The sequence below is a fragment of the Capra hircus genome, chromosome 10, assembly GCF_001704415.2.
Source record: "Capra hircus breed San Clemente chromosome 10, ASM170441v1, whole genome shotgun sequence".
In the NCBI taxonomy this organism is placed as follows: Eukaryota; Metazoa; Chordata; class Mammalia; order Artiodactyla; family Bovidae; genus Capra; species Capra hircus.
In genome coordinates this window covers 87,940,724-87,960,182 of record NC_030817.1, presented here as the reverse complement: position 1 = coordinate 87,960,182, position 19,459 = coordinate 87,940,724, and the positions used below count along the sequence as shown (strand labels likewise).

At 44.3% G+C, this 19,459-nt stretch overlaps 2 protein-coding genes across 5 annotated transcripts in view; one reads left to right on the top strand and one right to left on the bottom strand.

Moving 5' to 3' along the window:
* The window catches only part of MAP2K1 (mitogen-activated protein kinase kinase 1), a 74,487-nt gene that overhangs the window by 34,459 nt on the left and 20,569 nt on the right, over positions 1-19,459 (top strand). For all 4 annotated transcript variants that reach the window (XM_018053615.1, XM_018053616.1, XM_018053617.1 and 1 more), the window contains exons 2-5: positions 2,293-2,503; positions 3,764-3,910; positions 11,117-11,194; positions 11,750-11,801. In XM_018053615.1, the coding sequence (XP_017909104.1) occupies positions 2,293-2,503; positions 3,764-3,910; positions 11,117-11,194; positions 11,750-11,801 (488 nt within the window). The remainder of the gene's footprint in view (positions 1-2,292; positions 2,504-3,763; positions 3,911-11,116; positions 11,195-11,749; positions 11,802-19,459) is intronic.
* On the bottom strand, positions 16,846-19,268 carry LOC106502512. Its single transcript, XM_013966769.2, has 2 exons — positions 18,914-19,268; positions 16,846-17,773 (listed from the first exon to the last, which is right to left on the bottom strand). Exons 1-2 carry the CDS (start codon positions 19,244-19,246, stop codon positions 17,675-17,677), a joined length of 432 nt encoding a protein of 143 aa, XP_013822223.1. The 5' UTR covers positions 19,247-19,268; the 3' UTR covers positions 16,846-17,674.

The window sequence follows — 19,459 nt, the reverse complement described above, 5'->3', positions numbered from 1 at the left end:
TAACCTCATCCAAGTTTTAGCTGTGAGGTCTGTCTGCATTTGGTGTGTGTTTCTAAATGTTGTCATCAATGGACTCCTTTGTGGAGAGACCTTAGAGAAAGGAAACCAGAGGGTGTGAGCTGTGCATTCCTAGCAGCTATGGTTCCAGCGCCCCTGCCTGAGGGCCTGAGGGGAGCATGAGGCTGAGCTGAGCCGAGCCTTTAGGATGAAGATATTGACCACCTGTCTCAGTCTGCTTGGGCTACATCACAGAATACCATAGTCTGGGTGGCTTACATAACAGAAATCACTTTTCTCCTAGTTCTGGAGGCTTGAAGTCCAAGATGAAGGCTGGTTGACTTGCCAGCATGGTTGGGTTTTGGCGAGACCTCTCTTTCTGGCTTGTAGACCCTGCTGTCTTGCTATATCTTCACACAGCCTTTCCTTGGAGTGTGTAGGGGGAAGGCCACCTCTTTTACAAGACTATCAGTCCTATCTGAATAGGGCTCTACCCATATGACCTTGGAGAAGGCAATGGCACCCCACTCCAGTACTCTTGCCTGGAAAATCCCATGGACAGAGGAGCCTGGTGGGCTGCAGTCCATGGGGTCGCTACTAGTGGGACACGACTGAGCGACTTCACTTTGACTTTTCACTTTCATGCATTGGAGAAGGAAATGGCAACCCACTCCAGTGTTCTTGCCTGGAGAATCCCAGGGACAGGGGAGCCTGGTGGGCTGCCGTCTCTGGGGTCGCACAGAGTCGGACACGACTGAAGTGACTTAGCAGCAGCAGCAGCAGCAGCAGTATATGACCTTACTTAACCTTGATTAGTTTCTAAAAATCCTCTCTCTAAACGCTGGGGGTTAAGGTTTCAACTTACGAATTTTTAGGGGACACGCTTCCGTTCATGGCACCAGCCTTCTTCCCCGCAGAGTTACCCAGTGAGGAAGACTGGGAAGGTCAGCCCCGTGTCCTCTTTGGCCCCGTGGACTGTGTTATTTGTAAGGCAGTACTGCATCCTCCCATACACTGGGGAGGCATAGGGTCTCCCTCTCCTTCTTAAGGTTTGGAATATAATGTGAACGAAGAGTGGAAGATGATGCTTGCTCTTACCCTTCAAGCTCAGAGTGGTGTGCCTGTTGAGGGGAGGGGTCACCAACTTTCTGATGGGTAATGACTGCCTGTCTTATCATCCGTGTTGTTTGTTTAGACTAAGGACAAAAATGAAACAGTAGAAGCGCTCCTTACCACCCTTCTCTTCACAAGCTCCCAGGAGGTAATGAGCACTTTTTAGTTCTTTATGTAAAACACACTAGCAGGCTGCTCTCTGCCATACCCACTCACTCTGGCACCCACTGGTTGAATTATGTGCTTACCAAGAGATGATTTGTTCTCAAAGTCCTTTGTACAGTTATAGCTGGAATTGTAATTTATGTATTTAAATATAAGATACACTGATGAAATATGACTGCAAACGAAGTGGTTTTCTTTTTTCTCCCTCTGTGAATACTGGTTAAGAGCTGTGGAAAGATTCAGTAAGTCCAAGTCAGTAAAAAAAAAAAAAAATTACTGTCAAATTAGGTGAGCATTAAAATCGGAGAAAGTCATCCGACTCTTAAAGTTTTATTAAGAGTATTCTGTTGGCATTTTTTACTTCACTTTAAAGAATTTGGAAATGATGGGCACTGTGCTCTCTTCTGGTTCATGTAAGAAAGGTGATGTGGCGCTCTTACTCAGAGAAAGTGGTGAATGAATGCACTTTTATGTTTGTTGCAAAAATAAAAATTTTAGGTATATCCCATTTGCTCTGTTTTGATTCACCTTGTTCCTGATCTGATCACATGGAGAAGAAGGTTTTCTGTTGTGATTCAGGTTAGAGCCTGTTTCGATGATGTGCTTTGGTTTCAATTTAGTGATTTTAGGAAATAGATTGTATTTTGTTTATGGTGTTGTAAAGCCACCACTCGTGGGACTTTTTGACACTGGGGTTTTAAGGCAGAGCAAGGTGGCTCACTCTGGATTTTAGTAGATTCTGTGGTTCCTCTCGTAGGCCCAGAGCCTATTGAGAGAGAACTCATTCCCTTATTTTACAAACGAGGAGACCAGGCCTTGAGACGGGAAGTGTGTCTGTGGTGAGCCGTGAGGGTGGTGGAGTGGAGGGGGCAGAGCCGCAGCGGGTGAGACCCTCCCCGAGCCTCCTCCGCCAGCTCTCCCTCTGGCCCCAGCGCTGGAGCTCTCCACAGCAGGAGCGCTTCTCCGGGTGGGGTTCTCTGATGCCAGTGTTGACCTGTGCTCCCCGCTTTGGGACAGGACCAACCTGGAGGCCTTGCAGAAGAAGCTGGAGGAGCTGGAGCTCGATGAACAGCAGCGGAAGCGCCTCGAGGCCTTTCTGACCCAGAAGCAGAAGGTGGGGGAGCTGAAGGATGATGACTTTGAGAAGATCAGTGAGCTGGGTGCCGGCAATGGAGGTGTGGTGTTCAAGGTCTCCCACAAGCCGTCCGGACTCGTTATGGCCAGAAAGGTGAGGGCACTTTTAAAAAAAAAGGGCTGAATCAAGCTTGCCTTGGTAGACAGGTAATTGGATTATCTCTTAGAAGACCTAGGGGCCTGGAGACAAGGGTGGAAAGAAAATTGACTTTTCATTCAGTACCCTTTAGTGCTTTTTGAAGTTTGAATTCATGTTATCTGTTAGATTACAGATAAACACACTCATGTTGTGTTAGTGTATTTATCCCAGTCCCCAGACTGGAAAATAATAGCAAGGGACCCTTTGTTAGCTTTCTGGGTGCTCTGGAAAGAAAGCTGAGATGCTCATTTGCCATTTTTCAAGAGCAAGGGGTGGTTCCATTTACCCAGCTCCAGGGACACACCAAACATTGACTTCGTGTTGTTTCTCCGAGCTCCACCCCTGCCCATGCTTCCCCTTCATCTCCCTGCAGTACGGCATCTTGGCTCCCCACCCTGGCAGGCAGCCCTTGAGCTGGACTTCCCGCCCTGGTGAGCCTGAGTCCTCCTCTTTCCGGACAGCAGATTTGGACTCTTCCATGTTTTGCAGCACACCATGTTCATTTCTGTCCACATATTTTTGCTCATGCTGTTTCTTCCATCTTTTCAAACACTTCCCATCTTCAAGGCCCACCTCCTGTCTAGCTTTCACCAGCGCCCACGCTGATAACCGCTGCTTCCGTGTCTTCTGACACTCATTGTCCATGGCTCTTTTTAGAAGCTCAGCCTTATTCGGTAACCATTTCATGTTTTTGTCACCTGTCTCCTCAGCTGAAACAAGGGACAGCATGGCGGGGCGGAGATAAGGGGGCCCCCCGGGCCTTGGCTAAATCCCAACCATATCAGGCTCCTAAGGTCAAGGGGAAGTATCCTGGGCAGCTTAGATTGGCAGACCCAGTTCCTCATACCTTTCTGGTCCTGCAACCCTTGGGTATCAACCAAGCCTCTAAGGCCACTTGCCCTCATCTCTCAGCTTCCCAGGTCCTTTTGTTCTTGGGAGTGAAAGGGCCCCTCTTCTTCAGTCTTGGGTCCTGGGAGTGGAGGCACAGCTGTCCCTCCCCTGGGTACAGCCTCTCTAGTGCCAACACCTGCCTTGGTATGTTGGCACTCAGTATTCTAGCTGGCCAGTAAACTGATGCTGAAACTTGCCTGTTTCCTCTCTTCCTACGTCTAAGAGCTTAAGCATTTAAGAAAACTTCTGTCTGTCCACCCACCCACCCCTCCATCCATCCATATATGTTTAAAGCTTCTCTTCCTTGGACCTTTTTTTCCTCAGCTAATTCACCTGGAGATCAAACCTGCCATCCGGAACCAGATCATAAGGGAGCTGCAGGTTCTCCATGAGTGCAACTCGCCGTACATCGTGGGCTTCTACGGGGCCTTCTACAGCGACGGCGAGATCAGCATCTGCATGGAGCACATGGTATGTGGCAGCCTGGCAGCCTCTGAAGAGCGGCCTGGAAAGCTGGGGGCTCCGGTCTGACCTTTGCTCTGAGATGTGACCTGAACGATTGCTTCCTTGTTCCTCCCTGGATCCAAATCACTGTCTGGGGCATTTAGGAAACCTGACTGTAGAAGTTGGATTAACCAAGAAAATGACAGGCCTCCTTCCTAAGTCCCTGTCTCTTCAGAGAGGTGGCAGCAACCAGGTGTCCCTAGGTTGTACTTGGAGCACATCTCTCAGTTTTCTTGATCCCAAGATTTTGATGTGGGTAAAGCCTGGTTAATGTAGTTTAAACCCATATGTTACATGCCATGCTGTGTACTAGGTACACGGTTCATGGGTTATGAAGATGAGTGAAGAGTGGGTGAGGCCCTGCTTTCAGAGAGTTTATCACTTGCTATAAGAGCAGGGTTAGCAAAATTAATACTGATGAACTAATAGTTATTGGGTATATATCATATTAAGCACCATCCTAAGCAAATTAATATTATATTTCTACAAACACCTTATTGAGCTGGGTACATTATCTGCATTTTACAAGTGAGGAAACTGAGGCACAGAGAAATGGAATAACCAAATCAAGGTCAGGCAACTGGTAAGTAGAATTAGTAAAATTTGAACCAAGGCTGTCTCACCCCAGTGTACTTTGTTGAGTCTACTGGATGGGGATTGGGGATCTCTTTCCATCCTTGACGGCCAGAATTTCAAACAGAGAGAGGCTGGCTTCAAGGTTGCTAATCTTTTCTGTCCCCAATAGGCAGCATGGCCCAGGGCACTTTGGTATCTGAGATGTTGATTCATAATTCCCTTCTTCACAAAAATCCAAGCAGACACTTTGTTTTGTTTGCCATTGTGTCTCCAAAGCCACAGCAGGTGCTCAATAATTATTTGTTTATAGATGTCACTTTCTCATGACATCTTGGAAAGTTTTTTATCTTTCTGATTCTCCGTTTCCTCATCGGTAAAATGGGCATTATTATACCTGCCTTGTTGTGGTGAGGATTAATTAAAATAAAAGATGTATCAAGTCTTCTGCCACACTCTCTGACTCAGAGTACACCTTTTGCAGACTCTAACCTTTGCTTTATCCTTGCTGGAGCTGACAGTTCAAAGACCGAGGCTGATATGACCGAGTCTCCCTGCGCCATGGGTGCTCTGCTTCCGGTCCCTGCCTGTGTCCCTCAGCAACTTCTCTGCCTCCTTCCTGGCTCTCTAGCCCTGCCCTCAGCTCTGTAATGAGAGCCCCAAGGCCTGGTCTTAATAAGCTCTGGGAGAACCCTCCCAGGATGTTTGTCCCTTGCCGATGCCCCTGTTATCGTGAGCATCTTTTCATTTTAATGATTAAGAAATGCCATGCACTGGGTTTCAGGCATGTGCTGACTCTCTTTGCAGTACCATATGGAACGTAGGTTCTGAAATATGTCTTTGGTGCACCTGAAGGTCCCTGAGAAAGCTCTCATTCCTTTTTGCTTCCGCGAGAGTGAAGCAGCCTCTGTGGGAAGCATGTGAGCCTTTCTGGCTTGGTCTCAACCCAGGCCTGGGGTGCCGATTATTCTCAGCCTGGTGGGGTGGGGAAGGGCAGAGGGGTGGGGCTGCTGCTTGTCCCTGGCGTTTCTTGTGCTCTTTCTGCTGATGATGGTTGGTTTTCCTGCTTTAGCCCAAGAGTTGGATGAAAATGTGTAAATGGCAGTGGAGGTCCTTGAAAACTAGAAGGGTGAGAGGGTGGAGGTGATGGTGATCAACCAGTGGTAAAACAGGAAAGGCCTGAGCAACCTCTTTCCCTCTTGGGTCTTGCTAAAATAACAGAGAATGGGTGGTGGCATGGCTTGACACAATGGTAACTAGCTTTCGTATCTTCTACCACTTGAGTCCTTTCCATGTTATGTGACTTATTAATCATATCAGCCCCGTCATATGACATGGGTTGATCCCCACCCCTACCCCAAGCTGGTAGACGGAGAGAGTAAGGCCTTGAGAGGTTTAGTAATTAGTCTAAGTTTTGTAACCAGTAAATGTCAGAGCTGAACTCTAACTGATGTCACTAACCAGATCTACCTTCTTTAAATTTCATATTGCCTCCATTACGCCATATAAGTCGTATACTCTCTCAGGATTTTCTCATCTCTGCAGAAAAATGCTTGGCCTGGATCTTTTCTAGGGACCGCTCCCCCTGCTAACCTTTTGTGTTTCTGTGGTTTTTGGCCCTCATAGCCAGTCAGTTCACTACATTAGTTAGTCATTATGGAATCAGCTTCACACGCACTTATTTTAGTGCCTTAGTGCCAAGTGCCACATGAGCTGCTACAGGGATGGGGACACTGAGATCAGTGTCCCAGTGAGGGCGTCACTGTAGACACGGGGGCTCTTTGAGCACCAGATATGTGGCACCTCGTGCCTGCTGTCTTCTGAACCATCAGAAATTCTTTCCTGAGTAACCTCCAACCCTTTTATTAGAGGGTAGCACAGAACTAGAGGTTCTTCTTCCTGTAATAGAGGAGCCAGGAGGTGGTTTGTAGGTTTGAGCATGGTTGACCTCCAGGGTGCTTGTCTCAGAGGTTAGGATCAGGCCCTAAACATTGATAGTCAGTGGCCTCTTCATTTATCCAGATCCTGCTGGAACCTTTTTCAACTGGCCGTATGTGGCATCTTGCCACGTGGCGTTCAGTCTTTCTGTTTGTCTTAAATTGACCTGTGTTGAGACTTCCTCATACTGGACCCCTTCTTTCTTCAGTCTGGATTCAGAGATACTGATCACAGCCTCGTGCTCCTTGCCCATGTTCAGCCTTTCCCTCCCAGAGGAGGAGATGACACAGGGTGTCATGGGGGTTGGTACCCATTCTCTTAGCCCATTTCTAGTAGCTGCAGGTCAGTTGTTTTCCCCCATGAATTTGGCTGTCTGGGGAGAGTGAGATCCTCTCACTTAAGTCCTCAAAACAGAAGGTGTCTCTGGAATTACTTGAGGAGGTAATTACCTGGGAAAGCTGAGCCTGGGAAACTGGCTGTCAGAAGCTTTCTGGGGCCAAGCACAGTATCAGGTGATATGTGTTAACTGACTGATGAGGGAGGCCAGGATGGGGAGGGCATGGTCAGGCCTGGGGCTCAAGAGAGAGTTAGGGCCTCCTGTTTCTGGGGATACCTAGGCCCAGCTGAAACTGCTTCAGTACTAGTGGAGAGGCTTAGAGCTACCAGGGACGGGACCCTAGAAGGAAGCAGCTGTGGCCTGAAGTCTAAGCAGCCATGTCCCAGGGTAGCTTTCTGCTCTCGGCTGGGCACTGTCACCGCTTCCGTGGTCCCTGCGCAGGCCTCCTGCAGAAGAGCTCCTGCATTGGCTGCTTTGCCAGGACGGTTTTCTAATGGCTGCCTGCTGCTTCTGTTTGGGGATTTCTGCTTTGTCTCAGCTTCCCCATTTGAAAGGTGCTGTCATGTAGAGCTCTGTTCGTTAGCCATACCCCACCTTCCCAGGCTCTCTGGCCCTCTCTGTATCACAGTCTATGCATGATGTCCTTTGTCACTGATATTTTCCCCCAACGCTTTACTATACAAAATTTCAGAAGTACAGAAAGTTGCAGGAATTGTGTAATGTACACTCTAAACCCACCACCTCAGTTCTATCATTAACATCTTCCCGTGTTTGCTTTTATCACACCTGTCCATTTATGTATTGCTCAGGTAGTTTATTGGGATGCACTTTAAATTTGTCATCAGCATGCACTGAGCCCTGTCTTCTTGATGCACTTGGCTAGGGCTGACCTTTTCTAGAAAAAAGCTACGTTTGTACTGCCCAGTCTGGATTGTGAAACCCAGAGGGTACCTGGATGCTGCCTGATCAGAACAAGAATGTTCTTGTCTCTGGGGAAGTAGACTCCTGCTCGTGGGTAGCTGAGCAACCAGAGAGCTGGGAACTCAGGGTTGATGCTTCGAGCTATTTTTTTTTTTCCCATAAAGCATTTGTCTCTTCTATAGAAAACCTTCACAAAAGCACCACTGACTTAGTTAATAATCAGCTTCTAAAAATAAGCCCAGTTTTCAGCAGCTTTAGTCAGCGAAGGCAGGTCCTTGGCAACTGCAGTGGAATTGAAAGGTTGGGAGGTGAGTCGCAGGCAGCACTGGGTGAGCCGCACTGGGTGAGCTGCACTGGGGTTCATGCCTCTTAAATCCTGTTCCTCCCGTTGCTCGTACTGTAACTGCCTGTAGTATAGAAGCAGGCTAAAGGGAGGAGAGCCAGCGTTTCTTCCTTGTTAACAGAAATGTTTGCTATGCCAAGGTACTTTGCTGGGCTGCCCTCTGACCTGGCAGTGGAACCTGAGAGCGTTTTCTGCCTTGTTTGCATCACAAATTTGGGCAGAGTTGCTCTGTTCCCTACTTTAAGTATACAGTCTTCCCTAATAATTAGGCAGAGTCATTCAAAGAAAGGGTCTGAAATCACATTCAGTTGAAAGCAAAATAGAAATAGCCAGAAACTTTCTGCACTGGAGTCCCTGTGCCTGTCAGTAAGGGAAATTGAGAGGTGCCGTGGCCTTTCTTGGAGCCTCCTGACTTGGGTGTGTTTACCTGGGCTGTGGTGCTGGCCTGATTTGGCCACCAGGGGCCTGTGGCATTGTGAAGGCAGCCTCAAAGCCTTTGAGCCAGGCTCAAAGGATGACTCAGGCACCCGCCTGGGTCACAGCCAGGGTAGGGCTCTCCCGAGGGCTCTTGGAAAATGTGTGTTTACAGAGACGTTCTCTTTGGCTGTAAATTAATAATTCCCATCTCATAGCACATTTGAATTTTAGGTTGAATTTTGAAATCTTCCCCTGTGCTCCTTGGTTGTCTGACCCATCGTTAGGTAGTTGTGCTTGGGAGTTTGTTGTGATGAGAAGTCTAACGTATTCAGGGCTGTTAGTATGCGTATGAGTACAGACCTGTACTGCCTTCTTTTTACCATTAACATCATTAAAGTCATTGGTCCAAACTGTCCTTTCTGTAAGCATAGAATTTTAAGTTGATAATCTTGTGTTTAGCATTATTTTAGGTAACTTTAAAAAATGATTTTTATTTACTTAGTTTTAATTTTTGGCTGCAGTGGGTCTTCACTGCTAAGCATGGGCTCGTTCTGGTTATGGTGTGTGGACATCTCATTGCAGTGGCTTTTCTTATTGCAGAACATAGGCTATAGGGCATGTGGGTGTTAGTCGTTGGTGTTCAGGCTCAGTCAGTTGCCCTGTAGCATGTGGTGTCTTAGTTCCCTGACCAGGGATCGAACCCATGTCCCCTGCATTGGCAGGCAGATTCTTAACCACTAGACCACCAGGGAAGTCCCTAGGTAACATTTTTCAAGAGCTCTGTATCGCTGAACGAGTCTTACTTATTTTCTCACTTCCTTTAGAAAGAAAGCAGTGTTCTAGCTTCCTAACAGATTTTGCAGAAACTGGATGCTAAGTATCTGTTAATTGATTTATAGGTTTAATTCTCCACTTTCATAAATGAGGTCGATTTTTTTTTTTACTTTTAAAAGGTAAAACATTTATTGTAGAAAATTTGTAAGTCATAGAAAAACGCAGAGAAGAAACTATTGCACAACAGAAATCCCTGATAATACTATATAGACTGGAGCATTTTTGGTAATATTTTTGATATTCTGGTTTTGTGTGAATATATGCACAGTTTAGTTTTATAAAAATGAGATTATGCTGTGTCCTTCTTTTATTTATTACGTCATGCATTGCTCTCCAACCTTCTGTTTCTTGGCTGCATCGTAGAGGCTGGGTGGTATTGGAAGCGGGATCTCTGTGGGAATGTCTCTCTACTTGTCCTACCCAGATCTCACCCTCCTCAAAGGCTCAGGTTCCGTATCACTCTTGTTGTGAACCCTTCTGTTGGCCGCTTTGTCTAGGGATCGCTTCCTCTGGATACCTGTAGTGATGTCTTTTCTCTTCATTTAACTGTTTGTTCCCTGCCCTATTTCAGAGGAGGATTTACGGTGCCTTGCCACTTTATGAATGTGTTCTGTCTTCCCAACCAGAGGGTATTATTTCCTGTCTTTATGGTTTTTTAAATTTGTAGTTCCTCACATATCCCTCTGCCTTACACAGAGGTGATTAATAGATGATAGTTTGATGGTAGCTGCTCAGCATAGACAGGATACTTTAGAAAATCAGTCTGAAGTTGTAGGGATCATCTCTGCTTCTGGGGTAGTTTTATATTGTGACTGATAATTGGCTGCATCCCAGGAGTACTAAGCAATTTAATGTTTCTCTGCTTATGATCTCGTTGAAACGCCCTGTTCTTGGGAGTCCCCTGGTGATCCAGTGGTTAGGATTCCACTCTTCCACCCCATTCTTTTCTCCCCTTGCTCCTCTCCTTTTGCAGGTATGGAAATCATGCTCATTCTTTGAGTAAGGTTTCAGCTCAAATGCTATCTTCTGAGTGAAGTCAGAATTCTCCCTTCTTCTCTGGGTGTGTGTAGCACTTTTACTATATACATTTATTCTGTTTTGTTGTGTTTTGTGGAGTGGTGTATTTCTCCTACTAGTTTATAAATTTATTGAGGATAAGAGCTAGGTCTTTTTTGTATCTTTATCCTCCACAGAACCTCAAACAGTGCACAGTGCTTTGTAGGATTTGTGGAATGAATAATTACTTTCTATGGTGTTTTTCTTTGGATTTTATGAAGTATAATTCGTTAGGATGATACCAAATGCAAGTTGTGACTTACATAATGGTGACAGAATGGCAAACATTTATTGAGAACTTACCATGGGCTAAATATTGTTCCAAGGGCTTTGGATGTATGAGCTTGATTAATACTTACAGTAGCTCTGTGCGTATTACAGTAGCTTTGTATAATTATTATCATTCCCATTGTACAAGTTGAGTAACTTGGTGTCCACTAGATGGTAAGTGCGAGTTGGGAATGCAGATTCAGATAGTGTGCGTCTAGGGCACACCTAGCCACCACTCTGTCAGTTCAGCAGAGTGAACCGCTGAACTAGTAACTCATGGGATGGTTATTCATAGGGTTTAAGTTATTAATCATTTGCTAGCTCCCACAATGTTTCACATTCGTATCTTATTTGATATCTGGAGCACACCTTCCTTCTAGGAAGATTTGTCATGTGTGAGATTTATTTTGCTGCTGAAGTTTAACACTTGAAAGAATAGTGAGAAACACTGTCACTAAATGGGCTCTGGTATTCTTGTTCTTAGGATGGGGGTTCCTTGGATCAAGTTCTGAAGAAAGCTGGAAGAATTCCTGAACAAATTTTAGGAAAAGTTAGCATTGCTGTGAGTATATTGAGAAGTTTTTCTTCCAAGTTCTCTCATTGATAAATAGGAAAGGGACAAGGAGGAAGGTGGGAAGTTGACAAAGGGAAGTTTTCTAAGAAAAGTTAGGTTTCTCACTGGAATTTTCTCTTATCTGGATTCTAGATACAATATCCTCTCCCTTTCACTAAAACTAGCAAACTAACTTTCTGTATGTTAAAATCTATCTTGAAAAATAGGACAGGGTAGCCAAAAGAATTCTCATTTTTGGCATCAGAAAGCCTCTTTTTAGATTGCAGATTAAAAAATGAATTCAGGCAAAGTGTTTTTTAAAATGTAAATGATCTAAACTTGCAATTATCAATTTTGCTTAAAAATCATATGCTAGGTACCATGTAAAAGATGGTTTCTTAATAAGACAGATGAAAAAAATCAACAGAGAAGAAAAATAAGGGAAGAAGGCAAATTTGTGATGTTAGATGAAGTATTTTCTAGATAATTTTTAAATAGAAAGGTTGGATATTTTCTAAACACCACGATTTCAGTTTCCCTCTTTTTACATTTCCTCTCACCTAGGTAATAAAAGGCCTGACATACCTGAGGGAGAAGCACAAGATTATGCATAGAGGTAAGAAATTATTTGCTAGTTGTGATGTTTTGGATTTTAGCTGAAATCTAAAAATTGTTGCATCCTCTTTTATGTTTTGTTTGGTATAAAAGTCATTTGCTGGTATTTTTTATTTTTACTGTGACTCTTTGTTTAGTTTGATGTCTGGAGCAGTAAGAACCACCCTCTTTTTGCCATGTGGTGTGCCTGAATATTATGTCAGTATACATATGCCAGCATATTAAAAAGCAGAGACATTACTTTGCCAACAAAAAGTCCATCTAGTCAAAGCTATGGTTTTTCCAGTAGTCATGTGTGGATATGAGAGTTGAACTATCAAGAAAGCTGAGCGCCGAAGAATTGATGCTTTTGAACTGTGGTGTTGGAGAAGACTCTTGAGGGTCCCTTGGACTGCAAGGAGATCCAGCCAGTCAATCCTAAAGGAAATCAGTCCTGAATATTCATTGGAAGGACTGATGCTGAAGCTGAAACTCTAATACTTTGGACACCTGATGTTAAGAACTGACTCATTTGAAAAGACCCTGTTGTTGGGAAAGATTGAAGGTGGGAGAAGGGGGCAACAGAGGATGAGATGGTTGGACGGCATCACCGACTCGAGGGACATGAGTTTGAGTAAGCTCCGGGTGTTGGTGATGGACAGGGAGGCCTGGTGTGCTGCAGTCCATGGGGTCACAAAGAGTCGGACACGACTGAGTGAACTGAACTGATGCCTGTTACCTGAGACTGTGAAAGACATAGTCACCCAGTACACACAGACCAGATCCCCAGCTGGAACTTAAGTTACCCAGCCCTCGGTGTCCTTGGCTGCCCACTGGACTAGACTGTGAATAGGCCCAAAGCCATGACTGACTGGATATGAGTTTGACTCTAAAGAAACTCTGGGTTTTATAAAAGTACACATACACTTATCATATAACCGTACCCTTCTTAGATATTCAAGATAAATGAAAACATGTGTGTAGATAGACTCCTATGCAGATATTTAAAGCAGCTATATTCATAGTAGAAATAACTAAAATATTCTTCAGCAGGCCAAGAGATAAGCAAATTACAGTATATCCATACAATAGAATGTTACTCAGCAATAAAAAGAACAGACTCTTGACACACATAGTTTTTAAAAATTAATTTATTTATGGCTGCTCTGGGTCTTCATTGCTGTTGGGGACTTTCCTTGGTTTTGGGGAGCAGGGGCTACTCTTCGTTGCTGTGCATGGCCTCTCACTGTGGTGGCCTCTCTTGCAGAGGAGCACGGGCTCTAGGCATGTGGGCGCAGGAGTTGTGGCACACAGGCTCAGCAGCCCTGAGGAGTGTGGACTCCTCCCGGACCAGGGGTCAGATGCATGTCCCCTGCACTGGCAGCCAGCTTCTTACCTTGTATCTTGTCTTATTCTTATTTCACTGTACCACCAGAGAAATCCGACGCATGTAGTTTTGACGAGTATCAAAAACGCTTAATGTTAGATGGAAGAAGCCTGACACAAAATAGTATAGACTGTCTCCATGTATGTAAAATCATAGAGGAAAAAACACAGATCTTCAGGGACCGAAAGTAGATGGGTGGTTGCCTGAGGGCTTATGGAGAGATTAACATCAGTGAGGCCTGAGGAAACTCTCTAGGGGTGATGAAGTGTCATATCTAGATTGTGGTGGAAGATATGTGGATATATGCATTTATCAAAAGTTAAACTTTCTGATAAAGTGGTTGCATTTTATAGTATATGTGTGTGTGCTAAGTCGATTCAGTTGTGTCTGACACTGCGATCCTGTGGACTGTAGCTTGCCTGGTTTCTTTGTCCATGGGATTCCCCAGGCAGGAATACTAGAGTGGTTGCCATTTCCTCCTCCAGGGGATCTTCCCAACCCAGGGATCAATCCCACATCTCTTCTGTCTCCTGCATTGGCAGGCGAGCTCCTTACCACTAGCGCCACCTGGGAAACACTTGATAGTATATAAAGCCCTTTATATCTTAATGAAGTTTATTTTTTAAAAAAAAGATGAAGCCAGAGGAAAGACAAATGGAAAACAGTTCTCTGGTCATGTCCCTTTAGCTGCAGTGTGCCTTAGCACAGGTCTAGGAAGGGATGGCAGAGGAAAAGCGTAGTGGACTGGTGGGACTTACTGCCCAGCTTGCGAATCATTCTGTATTCCCAGTGTTAGTCACTTAATTGTATCTCTTAGTGACCCCATGGACTGTAGCCTGCCAGGCTCCTCTGACCTTGGAATTCTCCAGGCAAGAATACTGGAGTGGGTTGCCATTTCCTTCTCGAGGGGATCTTCCTGACCCAGGGATTGAACCTGGGTCTCCTGCATTGCAGGCAGATTCTTTACCATCTGAGCCACTAGGGAAGCTCTATGTACTATAATACATTCTAAATTTTAGAATAGGTGTTTCTTTAAATTAAAATTTTAAATTGTAAAATATTTATAACATAAAATTGATCATTTTTACCATCTCAAAATGTACAGTTCAAGTAGAATAAAAAAGAAAATAATGTATAGTTCAGTGATATTAAGTACATTCACATTGTTATGCTACCATCACCGTCAGTATTCTTAAGATGCCAGATTTGCTTTAATGGATCTGTAGTTTCAAAGACATCCCATTAAAAATCCCAGTAGCCTTTGCAGAGTTGATAAATTGTATCTAAAATTTAAATGTAAATGCAAAGGACCTAGAATAGCCAAAACAACCTTAAAAAGGTAAAACATGGTTGGGAGACTAAGACTACTGGACTTTAAGGTTTATTGTAAAGCTATAGTAGAGTGTTTGTATTGGTGTGAAGCTAAGCAGAATAGATCAAATAGAAAAGAATGAAGAGTTCAGAAACAGATGCACACATATATAGTCAGTTGAGTTTTGACAAAGATTCCAAAGTAGTTCAATAGAGGAAGAAGAATTTTTTCAACAAATGATGCTGAACGATTGGATCCATATGCACAAAAATGAACGTCTATCATTTCCTCACACCATATACAGTAATTAGCTCTCAGTGGATCACAGGTCTAACTGTATGGGTTAAAAGTCTAAAACTTATAAAAGAAGACACAGAAGACTATTTTAGTGACCTGTTTTAGCAGTTTTAAAATGGGACACAGGGGCTTCCCTGGTTCTCCAGTGGTTGAGTCCGTCTACCAGTGCAGGGGACACAAGTTCAATCCCTGGTCTGGGAAGAGCCCACATGCCCCTGGGAAACTGAGCCATGCCTCACAAGTACTGAGCCTTTGTGCTGCAAGTACTGAAGCCTGTGCACCCAGGGCCTGTGCTCCAGAACAGGAGAAGCCACCACAGTGAGAAGCCCGAGAACCCCAACAAAAAGTAGCCTGTGCTCATCGAAATTAGAGAAAGCCCATACACAGCAACGAAGACCCAGCGCAGCCAAAAATGAATGAACGAATAAATAAATTTTAAAAGAGAAAATGGGACACAGAAAGCACCAACTGTAAAGCAAAAATCAATAAATTGCACTTCATCTAAATTAATAACATTTGATTTTCAAAAATGCTGTGACAAAAATGAAAAGGCAAGCCACAGACTAAGAGAAAATATGGGCAAAATACATATCCATCAAAGGACTTTATTGAGAATATTTAAAGACCTCTTAAAACCTAATAAAAAGATAAACAATGCAATTTCAAAAAAATGGGTAGGGTCTTCCCTGGTGTTCCAGCAGCTAAGACTCTGCGCTCTTAATGCAAACTCCCAGGGTTGATCCCTCGTCAGGAAACTAGATCCCACATGTCACATCTAAGACCTGGCACAGCCAAATAAGTAAATAAAATAAGTGTTTTAAAAACGGGTAAAATATTTGATGAGTCACTTTACAAAAGAAGATACGTGAATGGCAAATAAGTAAATGAGAAGATATTCAACATCATTAGTCATGAAGGAAATATAAGTTACAGCCACAGTGAATTACGGCTACACACTGACTAGAATGTCTGTAGAGACTATGTTATTCAGGATGTGGAGCAATTGAAACTCTCAGTCACTGCTGATAGGAATCTGAAATGGTGCAGTGTATCAGTGTTTTAAAATGTTAAGCATGTATCTATGATACATTCAACCATTTCATTCCTAGGATTTTCCCTAAAGAAAAAAAGAAAGCATAGGGTCAATAAAGCCCTTGTACCTGGATGTTCATAGTAGTTTTAGTTGTAATAGCCAAAGGTAGAGACACCCCAAATGTCCATCAGCAGTTGAATGCATAAACAGATTGTGGTATATCCATACAATAGTATATACTGCTTAACAATAAGAAAAATAAACCATAGAAAAGTTTAGCAGTATGGAAGAATCTTAAAAGAGTGATGCTAAGTGAAAGACAAAAAAGAGCTTTGTTACATGCTGTGTGAATCTATTTCATAATTCTAGAAATTGCAGACTAATCCGTAGCAACAAAATACGCATCAGTGCTTGCCTGGAGAATGTAGGAAGGGGTGGAAGGGAAGAATTACAAAGGAGTGTGAGGAAGTCGGGGGGAGGGTAATAGACGCGTTTATAATCATGATTGTGGGCATGGTCATATATATACTCATCAAGTGATACGCTTTAACTATCAATATATGGAGTTTATTGTATGAAAATTATATGCCAATTGGGATTTCCCTTTTGGTCCAGTGGCTAAAACTTCATGTTCCCAATGCAGGGGGCCCAGGTTTGATCCCAAGTCAGGGAACTAGATCCCATATGCCACAACTGAAGATCCCGCATGCCACAACTAAATAAATAAGTAATTTTTGTTTTAAAAAAGGGTAAAATTATATATCAGTAAAGCTTTAAAAAGGCAAAAAAAAAAAGTCAAGTTGCTGTAAACTATCTCTTTATCAAGAGAGATATAAAGAGAGATTCTTAAATGCAGCCAGGGAAAGGGACAGTTATTTTGGAAACACTTCGCTAGTTTTTTTTTTTTTAAATTAAACCATACAACACATTTACTCCATTTCTCAGTATTGACCTAAGAAAAATGAAAACATTTGTTTGCACAGAGACTTGGGCACATGATAGTACCAAACTAAACAACCAAAATATTTATCACCAGATGAGCAAGTAAACAAATTCTGATATATTCAAACAACGGAAGACAGCTCAACAATAAAAGCGAGCAAATTGTTGATACACACAACTTGGACAAATCTCAAAAACATCATGATGAGTGAAAGGAGCCTTACAGAAGAGTCCATACTGCATGGTTCTACTAGAACAGTCAGAAGTAGTCCTTCGTAACACAGGTTGCCTGAGGGTCTAAAGGGCTAGAGTGAGGGTAAACTTCAAAGGGGCATGACAGACAGTGAAGCTGGGCCAGGAACCCATATCTTCTGTTTTTAATGCAGTCCTAAGTCCAGTCCTGGTCTCTGTCGTGTGGCTTCTGTGTGCCATGCTCTGCGTTGTTGGAGGAGCACTCACTTTATTTCCCTTCTGAAGAGAGGAAAGTTTCAGCTTGTTCCTGGAATAACCAGCTTGTTTTTCCCCTTCCTCCTGGTGCTGCCCTCACTTTCCCGGCAATTTCTTTTCTGGCTCCACCATTTATTGCTTTTTGGCATAGAGAGCTGCTTTGTGAGCCAGGCGGGATTCCGGACAGATGTCTTCATGGAGAGCTCACTCCTTGCCCAGCCGACAAGGAGTCACTAGAAGGACTTCTGCTCTGGTGAGCAGAGTGTGTATGCGGGCAGCCGGGCCTGGCCGCTCCGCATTTCAGACTCGTGCTGTTTGAGGGTCTTGTCCAGAAAGAATCCTGAAAGAATTCACTGTAAGACCTTGCCTGGAAATGGTCCTCCTCTTGCACAACTTGATTCCTTATCAAGAAGCACGATGGGTGGACGATTCCTGGAAGCTGAATTAGAGAATGAGAGAGTCTCTCTGCCTCTGTCTTTAGGCTTTCTCACTGCTAGTAAGTTCAGCAAGTTCCTCTTCTGCTTTACATATATTCTTTTGCACTGAAATTTGAACTCTGTTTCTTCTCGTTCTGTCCTTGAGGAAAAATGGGGAAGATTAAAAAGGCTTTTTGTTTGCCTTACATTTTAAAAAAATGCTTTTCTTTTTTTTTAAATCTCTGGTGTAATTTTTTTTTTTTCTTTTTAACAAAAATTTTGGCTTTACCACTAGTGTACCTGGGAGGCCCCAGAAAAGTGTAGATAGGCCTTCAAAAAACTGAATCCCCAGACTGTGTTGGGGCAGGGACCAGGAAGGACTGCTCTGGTTTGGGAGGCTGGGTCATGCAGGCAGAAAAGCAGAAGCCCGAGTCCACAGCTCCCCCAGGGTGGCTGCTGCTGTGGGCCAGCTGGCCCTTCTTAGCCTCACCGGGGGTGGGCTGCCGGCTCAGTCACCCCCCAGAGGGGTCCACCGTCACTGCCTCTGAAGCATACACTGCCGCAACAGTCATGCAGGCGTCAAGCGGCCTTCCCTTCCTACTGAATGTGGGGTACAGGTTGGCAAATCCGTGTGCAAGATTTTTTTTTTGGCCACGCCACACAGCTTGTGGGATCTTAGTTCCCTGACCAGGGATTGAACCCTCTCCCTGGGCAGTGAAAGCACAGAGAGAGCGTTAAGCCCTGGACCGCCAGGGAAGCCCCCAACAGGATTTTAAATTGTTAGGTGAAAGTGATTTCTAGGTGTGCCTTACTCTAAGTAAAAACAAAGTACAAAAGTAACTTACAGCACAAGTTGTTCAAGGGGCACTTTTGCTTTTTATTTTATTTTATTTTATTTTTTTTTGCACTTTTGCTTTTTAAAACATTGACTCAAAGATTTTTCAAATATAATTTCTCACAGAATCTACAGAAAGGCAAGCAAAAATTTTATCACTTAGATTCAGACTTCTTTTTTAGGGGGTGGGAATATGCCAGTGATGCAAACTTAGGCATACCTCCACTTCCAAATTACTTTTTAGGTGAGAAGAAGTATAGTAATGGTGTTTGCGTGAACAGCTGTTTTCACCTACTGTTTAGGTCCTGTTTTTGCAGCTAGGTCATGGCCTCTTGAAAGTTTCTGTTTTCTTTCTTGGAGTGGGTGTGTGTGTCCTGGACCTAGTGAGCTGCACTGCTCTGGGTGTGCCTGGGGCTGGCTTTCCTGTGTTTCTGGATGGGAACCTAGAGATCAGCAGATGCTCACCCTCATTCCTGAAGTGCTTGGTCTCTGCCATCGTGGAACGGGACTTCTTAGGTAGAACAAGTACAACCGATACTCCCCGAGTCTGAAGTCCTGGCCAGCTGTCTGGATTCCATCCACGGTGACGTGGCCCACTGTGATTTGTCTGGGCGTTGGGCAGACATTGTATTCTGTTTCCCTGAGTGTTGAGAGGGAGCAGCAGTCTGTGTGGTCCGGCCTGGTGTGGTGGTTTATGGGTGGCTGATCAGGAGGTGGGGATTGGAGCTGTGGCTCCTCTGGGAGCGCACCTTTTCTCTGAGCTCTTCGGGGGACAGTCTTGTGCAGGTGCGTGCGCATATCCCCCCATGTGTACTTGCCCTCGTGGGCACTTTCCCCATCCAAGAAGAGTAATGTGTATTGTAAAACTGAACACCTACCAAATGCAAGGGACTGGGTGAATCGCTGAGGAGGGCAGAAAATGGCTTGTAAATGACTCGTGTCCTCTGGGAGCTTAGTGTCTAACAGGGGGAAGTGCTTCCAATGGGTGGCGGAACACAGCCAGCACCATTG

Coding starts and splice junctions, on each gene's coding strand:
- LOC106502512 (XM_013966769.2), bottom strand. CDS start 19,246: ATGCGCACGCACCTGCACAAGACTGTCCCCCGAAGAGCTCAGAGAAAA. Junction 17,774..18,913: donor CAAGCACTTCAGGAATGAGG/GTGAGCATCTGC, acceptor TTTTTCCTCAAG/GACAGAACGAGAAGAAACAG.